General features: G+C 40.6%; 1 protein-coding gene and 2 long non-coding RNA genes across 3 annotated transcripts; 2 read left to right on the top strand and 1 right to left on the bottom strand.

The window, feature by feature from the left end:
* Positions 1–85: 85 nt before the first annotated feature.
* Cals (calsyntenin 1) lies at positions 86–10,103 on the bottom strand. Its single transcript, XM_076910643.1, has 4 exons — positions 9,743–10,103; positions 4,616–4,895; positions 2,950–3,761; positions 86–2,872 (listed from the first exon to the last, which is right to left on the bottom strand). Exons 1-4 carry the CDS (start codon positions 9,846–9,848, stop codon positions 1,230–1,232), a joined length of 2,841 nt encoding a protein of 946 aa, XP_076766758.1. The 5' UTR covers positions 9,849–10,103; the 3' UTR covers positions 86–1,229.
* Positions 10,104–10,589: 486 nt separating this feature from the next.
* On the top strand, positions 10,590–11,764 carry LOC143433264 (uncharacterized). Its single transcript, XR_013103107.1, has 3 exons — positions 10,590–10,634; positions 11,263–11,385; positions 11,683–11,764. It is a non-coding gene; the product is annotated as an uncharacterized LOC143433264 (long non-coding RNA).
* Positions 11,765–12,600: 836 nt separating this feature from the next.
* On the top strand, positions 12,601–13,259 carry LOC143433073 (uncharacterized). Its single transcript, XR_013103091.1, has 2 exons — positions 12,601–12,994; positions 13,169–13,259. It is a non-coding gene; the product is annotated as an uncharacterized LOC143433073 (long non-coding RNA).
* Positions 13,260–14,173: the final 914 nt, after the last annotated feature.

The following is a 14,173-nucleotide window of genomic DNA, read 5'->3' as shown; positions in this document are numbered from 1 at the left end:
TATACCGTACTTAATGGTGAAGCACTATCATAAAATGCGCGGCAATGTCCTTACTAAGAGCTAAGAGTTTTTTTTTTTTTGTTTCTTTTGTAGATTGATTAGGAAGGAACATTGTGCAAATTATATTAGAGGTTTTACTTAAAAGTAAAAAGTGGAAAAAACGGGCAAGTATCGTACGATGGCTTAGGCTCAGCCCGATTTCATGTACCACCGATTAGATTCTCTATTGACAGCACGGTGACGCGAGAGGTTGCATCCGCCACGTTAAATGCCTACTTACTTTATGCGAATATGAAAGACAAGATCGTTACGAAACGAGTATAGACCCGCGTACGCGGCGCCTGCGAGATCAAATGTCGAGACAAAACCTTTAGTTAGTAATGTAAGGAAGAATACGTTCAATTAGATAACATTATATACTGTCGGATCACGTTATCGGGCTGCCCTGCGTATAAAAGGAAACGATAATCAAACGTAATAGCGAATATAGTCAGCGTTAGTAAATATCCGTAACGAGTAATAGTGGAATAGAATAAAGTAGAATAAAAGAGGAGAAGAGGAGAAGATAATAAAGAGTATAAAAAAAAGGGTTCCCTCGTCCTACCACTACTGATAGTAAAAATAATAATGGTAATAATTAATAGTAGTTGTAATAATAATATTATTAATAATAATTACCAGTAATGTGTGTGAAATATAAATTAATTGCTTTCAATGTTCGCCGGGGACCACCCGGCAAACTTAAGTATCTTCCACCTGTACCTTTTATCTATCAACGTCAGTGGCGTGTTATAGATAGAAAGAGTTTTAACTATTCGATAAAGCGTCCCGCACTCTCTTACAAATTTTGCTGGCTTTTAAGGAGAGTACTAACTATTAGTTTGGTATATTAACATTTTACGATACCAATATGCCATCATCTATGGGGACGGATATATAATACGACGCTTTCGTATTTATATTTAGGAATATCGGGATTAATTATCGAAGGTATTAAGGATGCTCCTCAAAGGACACATCGAAGTCGAACAAGTTTCACAGATCGGTGAATGTTAGAATATTTGAAAGAGGAGAGCGGCATATATTACTCTATATGCGTTACGAAGCGCCATAAGAAACGAAACAATAACGATCGTTTGAGAAGGGAAGAATGCGAAAGAAACGTGAGTTAGTACTCCACTTAATCACCACACGAAGAAAGGGGATGGTGAATGCAGAGGAATAGTAATTTAAAAATCACGATGATCCCACTCCAATTCGTGAGGCGAAGTGTGACGGCGATGCCGACAGTCGTTCTCGCAATCGGAACTGTCCAAGTCGTCGTCTCTGTAAGATCCGTCTTCCGAGTCTGAGCTACCGGAATCGTCGACATCCTCGTCTCTCTGGCTCTGGTGATGGGGATCGTGCTCCGTCAGCCTCTCCATCGGATTCACGGTGATAGCGAGAGCGGAATCGTCCCAAGCCATTTCGGTTTCAGCGGCCAACTCGTCCCCAGCGGATGGCCGCCTTTTCGCGGCACCCCGAACTCTTGCTGCTCCGACCACGGCCATTAAAAGTAAAAAGCAGATGCAAGCGGCGGCTACGATCGTAACCGCGTGGCTACCGCTCGCGGCGCCGATGCTTCTGTTCCCCTCGCGAAGCGCGGCTGTCGCGTACTCCTCTGGCAAATCCGCGTGATGCGGTGACAATTGGACGCGGCCAGGTGCTGGTTCCAGAATTCTTGCTATCGGCGGCTCGTCGGGGGTGGAATGGGGAAGCGCGGTGGTCTTCTCCTTCGGATGGATAACAGCAAGAGTCTGCACGTATTCGTTGCTGGCGAATCGGCCGCTGAGTTCGGAGCAGGTCAGCTTGAATACACGATCGAGGTAGTAAGCCGGCTTACGATTCGTGTACATTATAAGACGTATCAATTGCTGATAGTTGTAAGGCGTGTCAGCCCCTGAGAGAACGACACCATCTCTGTCTACGCGCGCAGCGATAGAACGGAATCTACGCAGAGCATCGCCGGGTAAACCTAAGCTCTCGTGGTCCGGGTTGAGACTCGGATAAACGCTGACCGCGCATGCATCCAGCCTGGCAGCGGAACCGGCGGTGACGCGCGCGTCCGGGAACACGCAAACGCCTAAACGAAAGTCTGCGTACTCCCTGGCCACGTAGCCGGTACCGTTGACAGTTATACCTGGACGAGGCGGTGGTAAAACGGTGACGTACGATTGAACGGTTGGTACGGGAAGCGGATTGTTCTCGCTGCCTTCGCATACAATCGTCGTTTCTAAACGGAAATTGCGACGGCCCGGCGTTGGGAATCGTCTCGAGTTAGAATAGCCAATACGACGGAGGAGCGTTTCGACATTAGTACGATTGTCTCCATCGATTCGTACCTCGGTTAGGTCGGAATTGCTGAGCAACTGGGTTCCCGGTTGAAGCAGATCCATCGACGGCACGTGTATACCCTCCTGGCAACGGCGCAGGCAGGATAGCACGTCCGGCTTCTCGTTTCGTCCAACTAGAACGGAGAGCCCGGCCAGATAACCGCGGAAGTGGTGCTTCGTTTTATTGTCGGATCCTTGCCAACAGGCGCCGACAACAAGAGTTGTGTTCACGCCTTTCGCAGGATGCAACGGCCAGTCGTCGATCACCTCGGGATTCTTCTCGTCCGTGCGCCATTCCTCTCCGTCGACGAACAGAGTCACGTGGGGGAAGTCAACTTGAACGGCATAATGATGCCACTTGTCGTCGCAGGCTTGGCTAAGTTTCCAACGCCATTCGGCAGGCCGGAAGATATTCGGATCGCCCTCTGAGAAGTCGCGTCTAAGTAGCAAAATCAGTCTGCAGTTTCTAATGAACAGGGCGTAATGGTGTCTATTCATTTCTGTAAATGAAACGAGTCAATTTAATGCAACGTATTCTGCTATTATACTGCGGAATTTGAGTCGTACGTGAACTTACTGTGGTCGTCGGCAGCGCACAAAATATGCTCTTTTACGTGGGGATCTTGTCTGGGACGAGGTCGATGCTTCACCCATACTCCGATGGTGAACTTCTGCGCCAGAGAGTGCTCAAGGACGTCGCTAGGTACGATGGCGGCGGAGTCAACGCCGTCGAACTCGAAAATCTCGTCCGCTTCTCTGCCCTCGTCCCGAGACAAAGACGCCGTCCAAGATGTCGTAGGCCCAAGTGTTGGCAATAAATCAACGCTGTCGCGTGATGCACCGCATAATTTACGTTGGCTGGTTACACCGTATGTGTCACGGTCGCAACCTTTCCCTATATGGTCCGTGGCAAGAGTTAAGGTGGCTCTGACGTTGCGCAATATACAGGGGGCGTCGCAAAGATCCAGCCTGGCGGAAGGAAGCAACGGTTGAGAACCCACGCCCGCGGCGTAATCAACCCTCTCAGGTATTCCTCTCCAGCCAGGTGCGCAGACACGATTGACCTTAACGGTGACCATGGCTGGCGCGGATTGTTTCATACCGCAGTCGTACGCCACCACGCTTAATATGTAGTTATGGGAACGCTCGTAATCCAACGGCTCGGTGTTTCGTATGGCTCCATCGTTGTCGATGATGAACGGTTGGTCGGCTGTTAAAATTTCATATTTGCATACATCACCGAATTTCGGGGTGCAGTCTCTGTCGGACGCCTCGACGCGGACAACTTCTTCGTATAGGCGACCTTCGTCCACGGTGCTGACATAGGCCGGTTGTAGAAACTGGGGCGCGTACTCGTTCACGTCCACCACGGTAATATGCACCGTGGCGCTAAAATGAAATAGCGATAACAATTTTTTAATCCTTTTCCCTCTCTCTTTGTATAAAGCGTACATCTACCGCGAAATAGAAAAATAACAGAGTCGCAAAGGAAACGATAGAGTACACGTTTCGATGATTCGTCCGTGTTTTAGGATTATAATACAGAGAGATTAATTTGAGATTAATTATATTATCCAATTATTAATGGCCATTTAATAGAGGCAACTAGCAAATATGGATGTAACGTTTAGCTGGAGATCAACATATAGAGAGAATTATATAATCGTTCAACTTGTTTGTTCTCCCGGGATATAAAGCCAACTATATTCCCAACGCCATATTGAATAAGTTTTAATAAGAAAGTAGCTTGATATCATCGATTAAATCAGTAAATTGTTTAGATATTCCTCTTAATGGTTATTAAATTCCATTTAGAAGAGTTTCAATAGTAGCTCGTGAAATTTCTAATAGGTACTTGTAGAAAGGAAACCGTCTGCAAAATGACGAGAAACTGTGATCCCGAAGTGGAAGGTAGGACAAACTTTCACGCGAATTCTTCCTATTATTTTTAAAGCTGCCGCGGGGGCATACAGGAAAGTAAATGAAAAGTAACGCAGTCCCATTCATGCTTCGTTCGCCACTCGATACTGCAACTCGTCGAAAAGCATTTCACAAAATTGAACGAGAGATCGCGAAATTTGCGTAATCTAAATCAGTTCGTTATTTAAGGGTAATTTCGTAATTAGCTGGGAATGGAAGGGGTGGCATCAAACCGGCGGCTGTATCGAATGATACCAGCGTGGAACGTATCGGGTCGAACGGAGGCTAAAGCCGAGTATTATGCGGGCAATGGAAGTTCATACTTTTCCGATAGCGATCCGTTGCAGCCAACGGCTTCGATATCAAACTTGTAGTTCCGGCGTTTCTCGCAGTTCAGAACTCGCAACGCTCTCAGCTCTGCCATTCCTTTCTCTTTCAAAACAATCTCGAAGGGCGCTTCGCCATGGTGCTTATTCGCGATACGGAAGGAGCAGACTTTGGCACCTATAGCTCGTATTTGTGGCGTGACCTCGACCAGAGTTTCGTTTTCCTTTACCAGGCCGTGGTATCCGCTTTCTGGGCTGTCCAAATCCAATCGTGGAGCTGAAGAACACAAGTCAGAGATACAGTTTAAAATAGATGCGAACGGTCTAGGCCTTTCAAATATTAACGGGACCAGCTTTTGTTGAACGCAGTTGGCAGAAATGATATTTCGGTTAATACGGTAGGAACGTGGATGAAAAATGTGAAAGGTAACGAATCGGTGCTGCTCTGGCCGTAAATTAATCATTGCTTGGAAACTTTGCAACAGTTTTAGAGTTCGCTTTTTTTAATTTCGAATCATTTTATACCGACATCGTTCATCCTGGAAAGAAATTAAATTGCTTATTAAAAAATTTTTCATCGATTATACGATTATCGTCTAGCCATTTTCAGGTGTTTCGAAAATTTCATAAATAATTTTATACCAGATTAGTCACAGAAATAACCACGCGATAATACATACAGATGCACGGTTATCGTATCGTCGCGGACATTAAATCAATTAGCGATGCAGAGCTTGTTTCGGATTGAATGCATCGCAAGAACGACAACTTTATTTCAATTCAACATATTGCGATTCAATCCCTGGGAATGCTTTTTTCTCGACGAGCTTGTCCGAAAAAAGAAATAAGGGTTTACAGAAATAGACGGAAAGCTTGGTAGCGTGCAGAACGAGGTACCGCGAAACGCGAACAATGCCCAGGTGGATTAATTAAAATTTCAAGTTGATTTAAACGGAACTTCGTCGATTATTTTAAATCATTATACGTATAAACAGTAGGGGAAGGCTCGAATGTTCATTATTCCAACCTTATTAGAACCAGTGAGGAGATTAATAATGTACAGAGTTTACGCGAAGTAGGTCATTATTTCTCGAGTACTAATTAATAGTAAGCGATGGCCGCTTCTTTTCCGCCTAATGATTTTCCGCGACCGTGCACTTTGCTGCACAGGCAAAGGAATCCTTGCCGGGTCACAATTCGAACGCTATTTGGTTTTACGCTTCTGTTTGCTTCCCGACGATTCTTCGATAAACGATTTTTCGTGCCAGATATTAAGTCACCACCGTAACCGGAATTTTATATTTTCCGACGATGGCTGACCAGTCGAAAGACCGAAAAAACGACGCCAGTCGATTTTTCGATTCAGATCTCCGATGCGAACGGCGGTACCCATTTGCATGGTAAAAGTCGAGTCGTGAATTACTAACGTCGAATACTTCAAAATTCCATGCATAATTGCTCAGACCTAAAGAAAGAATGTTTGATGGAAAGTAAAAGAAAATTCGATCCTCTCTTCGTGCTTTACAAAGCGCGATTCTTAAAAAAAAAAGTAAAACTATATAATACATTATACAAGACCTGGTGGTATTTTAAAATATATTTTACTTCGTCAAAGGTGAACGAAGAAAAAAGAACGATATAATATACTCGCGTATTGAACGTTATGAGCTTAGATAATGTAGTTGTTGGCACTCGTACGTAGATTTACGACTCCGCGAATTGACTTTCAACTTAATTAAGAACTATACGAGAAATGTACTAATTGGACACTCTCTAACGCGACTAAATCAACCGCAAAATAACCAGACCTCCTTATGTTGTTCTACAAACGATAAATTCAGAAATTCTAATTTCCATTCTCCCGACATGTGTTTACCGTGGCCATTGAATAATGGCGGAAACTGCGACAAAGGAAACCTGTCCTATACTTTAATATCGCTCGGCTCTCGAATAAAACCATGTATTACAATGAAATTGGATCGAAGAATGATCCATTGAATCGAAGCGCAGTGTTGTGCATTGACAACCGATAAGTTCGACGCCGTTTCCAGCGTCGAACAACGATTCCCGACCGTTACTCCGCCCTATATTGGCCTTCTGTGGGACATCGGTGTTTCATGTTATACAGTTCTGCGAAACAACGGCTGAGAATTACTATTTCAGTCTGAAAGAGGTTGGCTAACGCGTTCGTTGCCAAAAATTGTTCGCTTTCGGTTGTATTTACTGGCGAAAAATAATGGGAAAGAAAATTGCATGGAATGGGGTTCTCATTTACAATATTTGCGAACGTTGAACAAAATTCAATTAAAAAATGTGGAACACAAAAAGAGAAGCTTCGTTTTCAGATGAATCCAATTTGAATACAAATGCGAACGTTCATCTAATTCTCGACAAATCTGAAATTAATTTAAACCGATTATATCACGAGTCGTTATAATTTATTTATGAATTAATCGTTGATGAGGTCGATTCTTTCGTTTACGCATTTCTCGCTGTCGACAGCGATGGAATGTTTTAACGTTTCAAAATTATAGTAACGTTATTTGTATCGATTTTTACCAGTGGCGCGAGTTAATCGGAGAATTATTTTCTTCATTTTTAGGAATGGAAAAACTGTTCCATGCACGCTTGACTTTTGACTAATTTGTGTTGAAAAATACAAGCCTGATATGGTGAATGGTTAGCAATTCGAAATGCGAGCATTAAGTATCTCAAAGTGGTTTATAACTGTACGATGCAGTTTCCAGCATCAAGTGAAAGCACCTTGTATCAAGCACCTTGCATCGGACCCTTGATAAAGTTAAGTGCACTCCCGAGAAAATGTTGGGACATTCTGGTCTCAAAAAATGTATCCCCAAACTTAACCGAAGCGTAAGCAAAAATTTGGACCGTGAAATCCCCAAAAGTGTTTATCTGAAAACAGTTTAGGTGTAAACAAATTATGCAGGCAACGAGCAATATACGAAATATATATATTTTAAATAATAATTTCAATAATAATTTTAATAGAAGACTATTTATAGATTGTAAAAAATTCTTGCTCCTAATTTAATTTCAACATGAAAAGATTGGAAAAAAGTGAAGAAGGGCGACAAATATTGCAAAAATAAAGTTGCAGTTATTATCGTTATATAAGCTACTGCTTCGTTTGAGACAAACAGAAACTCAAAGGAAGTTCAGTTTAGTGAAATATTTCGCAAACATGTAAGTGCCATATATCCCAGTTCTTCATCTACTTGCAAACTTCCATCGAAATCGGCAACATTTCACGCAACTCCTTGCTAAAGTGTTAAATTGAACGAAACTACGTTTGCTACTTGCTTTCTAGAAAGTTTGACGCTTTCCGTCTTACGATTGGACCTTCCAGATGCAAGCAGTTCGGAGGTACGTAAATTTTGCGGAACGCTATAAATAAATAATTCCAAAAAGTAATAACACTTGACGATTGATTCGCCAATTACTCTGCTCGCGATTATTTAACTTTACGCGTGTATTTTTACAACAAATACACCTTCCTCGTTTTAATTAAAAGCATACTCTTGATTTTTCAGAACACATGACCGTCGAATCGATTTCAGTAGCACACTTCAAAGGTACATACAGTTAAATACACGGTTTCTCAATTAAACGATACCTCTATTCCTCTGTTAAACTCTATCTGTAAAGGTGGAATTATTTGGTTGAAACAGACAAGTGGCTCTTCAATTACACGCATCTATATGTTACGCGAAGTTCTTGTATAAATTTACCGATGATCAATAATGGAATCGCTGCTATCGATCGTGCGTATTATAAAACAGAGTCAAGATGAATCGACAGGCACGTTCAATTTATCTCTTTCCGCGCTTCAGAAAACGTTTTGATGCAATTTTACCTTGAATATCATTTCCACTCGCTGTTACAACAATAACCTTTATGAAATCGAGATGAATCGTATCATTTAGAGGGATATTGACGAAACGGATCGTATTGCCTTTAATGATCCTGTGTTTCTGCATCCAAGATACACATCGAATAATTTATCAGAAAGAGAAGACGGTCATGAAAGCGAAAAACTGGTCGGTAATATATGTATACCGGGCATCGCTTTATTGAACACTGTCGTATATGGTTCATTACTGCACGGCGTTGTTACGCAAGATATTTTACGAAATGTTAATGGGAAAAATTGTGCTTTCCTTACGTAGCATTTTGAAGCTGCATTTCGCGTCGCAGAAATTATTCTGCGGAATTGCGAAGTTGTTCCCTACGATAATAAAACGTGAGACTTTCGTCCGTAGTAAAACGAAAAGATAAAGCTAGAAAAGGATGCCGCACTCTACTGTAGTTCTCGACGTTACGTTGCAAGGCATATTAAATTTACATTTTACGAAGAAGCGAGTTACAAATATTGGTAAAGCAAGATATTACATCATAACTTAACGCTGTACATCGTTATTATCCCTTTATTAAAGTAATTTTATTCGGAATTAAACGAACCCTTGTAATTTTCATAGCAAAACAACGTTACGCATACCCATGGGATTCGATATACACGTATCGCGACATAGATTGAAAACAGAAAACAGAACGAATGCTTGACAATCGATTTCGTACGAGGAAATTATTAAGCGCACCAGATACAGACACCTGTAGAAGATTATGTAAAATTTCTAACGATACGTGCACGATAGCCTAGCGAAATGTTACTTCATACATCTAATTTTAATCGAGACCGAGTTCGAGGGACGCGAACGGGCCCAATCTGATTCATATCTATTTTGTTATTACAAAGCGTGACTAATGCTGTCATAAGCTGAATGGTAATGCATAATCCGCGGTGCTATGTGCACGAAGTATTATTCTCGTTGGTTGATGGCGCATCGCGTGTAGTTTGATACACGCATCGCAGCACCGATCGGAATTGGTCAATGAATTCGCCATAACAGTTTCGGTGACTGCAGGTACTCTCGAAAGAACAATTGCACCTGCGAGCTGCCGTTCGAGAAGCGGCACACCGTAAAACGATGCGTGGCTCGATGAAAGGAAGAAAATCGATCTGTTAGTGGCGATTCGTTTCGATGGAGAACGGCTATCGAAGGGATCAGGTGAATGTAGGGCACGAGAAAAGAGAAATGAAATCACCTCCATGATTGTTGAAGGAGCTCGGTGTCGACTCGAGGGCTGGGATGCTCGCGTGGGAGAGACCGAGGGTCAATCCGAAAAGCACAGTACTAGCCACCAGTAGCATTTTCCTCGTCCCCTGTTTCCAGGATGGCTCGATTATCAGTTCTCTGGCCGACAACACTTGACTTATCACTCGCAACGAACTCGCTTTTTAAAAGAGCATCGCCGTCTACTGCACGACTCGCTTGTGACACCACGCACAATCGCGAAGTCAATATTTGAGCAGAATATCGATTCGCCAGAAAAACTAGTGTCGATTCTCCTCGCCAGTTGGCGCCCGTGCGCTACGCTCGGTGTACAAACACAAACGGAACTGCACCAACGAAATTTAGGACTCGAGGCTTTCGATCATTTTACCATTAATCGTCGATACGGATATTGCAAGCGCGTTAGAAGTATTCTAAATTCGCTGATATTACGATGAACATCGTTGAGAAAAATACTAATTTCTCAGCAGAAAACTTAAAAGAAACGCGTAAAAGCAAGAACTGATGATTCAACAGTTTTGATGCACGTCGCTTTTGCTTTGCTGCCGCGAGAGGCGCTCATGTTTCCGCCATCTTTTATAAAAATCTATTAGAGAAAATACCACGGTACAGCATGTTTGGATAGATTTAATGCAATATTCAAATGTACTAAAAGTGTAGAAAATTCTATATAAAATGTTTGAATATATATCTTCAAATTTCGTGATTGAAATGGTAAAAACTAGTCAATTTTCTTAAATAATTTCAATTATAAACCATTAAGTTATACTATGCAATTAACGTATTTAAATTTCGATAGTTTGTTCAATAGTTTGAACATGATTGATACCAAATATATACAAATGCATTTTCTACAGTATAAAGTAACCAAAATGTGAGGTAAAACTGATTATCTCGTTTCTAATGTTCCTTATATATCATTTACTAATAATTGATGATTATCATTTAAAATACTATATTCAAATTACTATCATTTTCGTATTAATACGAATAATAAAATTTTGTTGAGTTATAAATTAGAAATTCAAACAAAACGATTAGTACCAGAACGACCACACGTGTGTCGCTGTGATCTGTGGCATACAACTTCAATACATAGATGAGAATACCATTTTCCAAAGAATCATTCAGAAGAACAAAATGGGATTAACAAGATTTAAGTTTAGAGGTTCAATATATGATAAATCTAAACAATTGTGTTAACAGTTTGTATAATATTAAACAAATGCAGCTCAGCAGTCTTCCAATAAAAAGTAACCGTATCTAGTGGGCGTCAGTTTTTATTGGTTGGCTGTGTTTACTTAGTATCACATAAGCGGTCAAAATTGGTACAATTATTTGTATTGTATTATTAGATATATTTTTTGTTTCCATAATTTTGTGTTTCTTGTATGGTATATATAAACAGCCACAATCTTTTTTCTCTATCAGAGAATATTGCAAAGGTGAAATATATTATGTATATTTTTAAAGGTATGTGCATATGTATAGCTGATCGAGGTAAAACTTGGTGGGAGTTATAAGGAGGAGTGGACCTCCTATATAAAATCTCAGCTATATAAGCTATATAAACTTGCGGCAAGAAAAATTTATATTAAAGAAGATACAACACAGGTACAAGAATATTTTATTTGTGTAGACGAGCAAGAAAGTTAATAATTTCATTCATTTATTTACATTACATTATTACATTAATCGTAGTTTGTTTCAATTTTATCACAATCTCTTTGTGGTGAAATATAATCAATTAATAAAATGTAAAATGTTAAGCTTCGAGAAATATAAACAAACAGTTGAATTCTGTATTGTTTAGGAAGAAAACTAGGTCTACTGTAGATAAAACTTATAGATTTGACGTTTCTTATGATCAAAATATGAAATGTTTTCTTGCTAATTTGGCATTCTCCTCAGAAAGTGGCCATGAAGTCCATTACTATCATTGAGATCAAATTATTTGCCAACCATCATTAAGGTCGAATTACATACTTACCAACCAACAGACGACAATTCATCTTCTGAAGGTCGATGCTATATTTGACTGAACAGTACAGTTTATAGTTCGTATGGTTCAAAAGGTATTCGAAAGCAGGAAATGCTAAACGGGTTGCAAGGAGTGGTGATGTACCGCATGTCGTCTTAGTAATATACGATTCCTATTTTACCGATTAACGAACATCGTATATGGCATATATTTTGATAGCATTAGTTTCTGAATTTAAGATTCACTTTTCGTATCCATTTTGGGCATTTAAGAATGTGTTACGTGGTTTAAAAAGTCATTTATTTTTAAAAAATTACTCCACTTAATGATAATTTTAAAAAATTAGAGCATAGCGGAGTTTAGCTTACTATCTCGAACGATTTTTCGGATAGTTAAGGATAATATGTTGCAAAATTATCATGATCATTTTTAAATTAAATGACTCTTTTTTTAATTGTGTGCCTTATATTTAGTTTATTATTAATATATACGATAATAATTGTTGTCAAATTTTTCAATGCAGATCTGACGCCTATTCTATCCATGAATAGTTTTAATAAACAACATCTGATTCTTTTAAACTTCCAGTAGCATTAAAGATAACCGAAATATCGCGGTTAAAGTAATATCGTGTCGGTTCATTTCAGTCATGATTAAAACCGCAACTACCGTGCGTTTAAAGTGAAATGACTTGTTTATCGATATAGACCTATTTTAGTTTTTACTTTTCGGTTTTCCTTTGAATGTCATGCTAATACGACTTCCAATTCTTACGATGAAACAATCATGACTTCTCGTGCTATGACAATAAAAATCACGATTTATTTTCATATGAAAGCCAATTTTGCAATATTTTTATTTGTTAATGTAATGCATGAATGATTAATCGATACAACTGTCCTATATATTTAATTTCTAAACTAAGTTAGTATGAGGACGCCCATTAAACTGTTGAATGAACGGAACGAACACAGCGTGTACACGCGAATGCGTTTCCTCGTTCACTTCCGTGCATTGAAAAATTCTATACACGCCGCTGTCGAGATTTTCATCACCCACGTTTGCGATGTGCATTGTCACCAGCGTATTTCAAGGATTCAACCAGCAGCAAACCGATGATGGGTGACAATAATGCCGTAACTAACAATGTTATGCCATTCGAAAGACACAGAACAGAAAATGTTAATTTCAATCGTAACTAGTTGACAAGAATGAAGAATGTATTGCATGATAGGAATCCAAGTAATTAACACTTCGACATAGAAATAATAGAAACTAAATAAAACTAAAGTAAAATTAAATTATGCCGTTTGAAACATCAGTAGTTAAATATGTTGCCTGAAATATTAATCCTCTTTAGACGTTCGAGTAATGTTCGCATTAAAAAATCCTTTGATAAAAAATGTTCTATTTTAGGCCATCGAATCATCCCCTTTCGGATCGTACCACGAATTTCTGCTCACCTTATACATCTACGCGCACACTAATCAATATGGGGATAAAATCAGTGAAATATGGTAAAAGATGTGCGTACACAATTTTTACCTAAATTGTGCCAATATTTTAATAGATATTTCCACTGGTTGATGCCGAGAGAGACAAAGGGAATCGAGTCACTGTTTAATTTACCAACGTACTCTCTACAGTCGTCAATAAAATATTGGGTAAGTAGGGGGCGTCGAAGATAAAAATATCTTTTTCCCAACTTAAAATTACGTTAACGCGACTTCAACACTAAATATAATTCAACATCAGCGAACGATAAGAGCGAGAGAAGAAATCCTAGAGTTACCATCCGTTCGCATTAAATCCATTCATCTCTCTCGATTCTTTCCAACATCCCTTTGAAGATTTCGAGGAACGCTAGCAGAATAGGCGAAATCCTGTCGATAAAGGGATCAAAGGAGGAACGAAGCGAAACGAGCCTGTCCGTGGTGCGATTCGATGTGGAATGGCTGGTGCACGCATGAAACGTAAACGCGTTGCGCGAGAGAAATGCTGCGGAGACGCGTCGGCGCGCGAGTAGAACAGCGTCGACGGTTCGTCGTCGCTTTGACGTCGTCGAGGCGAGTCGTGGTGGCCTCGAGGCGTGTTGCGTGGTTCGAGCCGTTTCCCTGCACCGGCGGATCGACGTTTTTCGCCCGCGATAGCTGGTTTTTATTCGCGTGCACCGGGAGTCGATATCTCGGGCAGTGGCGTGTACGAAAACGGAAACGGAGGAAGCGTAGCTCTCCTCCGGGCGCTCCATGTGTCGGGACGGTACAGTGGGGTGGAGCGGCGCCGTCCTGACGTCGCTGACGGAGTCGATAACGCCGGATCACGATTACCTAGTGCCCCAGACTACTCGGTAGATCGCGCGGATGTCATTTAAATTGGTCAAAATGTGACTCGGTGAGAGGTTCGAACAATTTTTCGATGTTA

The sequence above is a fragment of the Xylocopa sonorina genome, chromosome 2 (genome assembly GCF_050948175.1).
Source record: "Xylocopa sonorina isolate GNS202 chromosome 2, iyXylSono1_principal, whole genome shotgun sequence".
Lineage (NCBI taxonomy): Eukaryota > Metazoa > Arthropoda > Insecta > Hymenoptera > Apidae > Xylocopa > Xylocopa sonorina.
The sequence above is the reverse complement of the archived record's forward strand: the minus strand, read 5'-3'. Positions and strand labels throughout refer to the sequence as shown.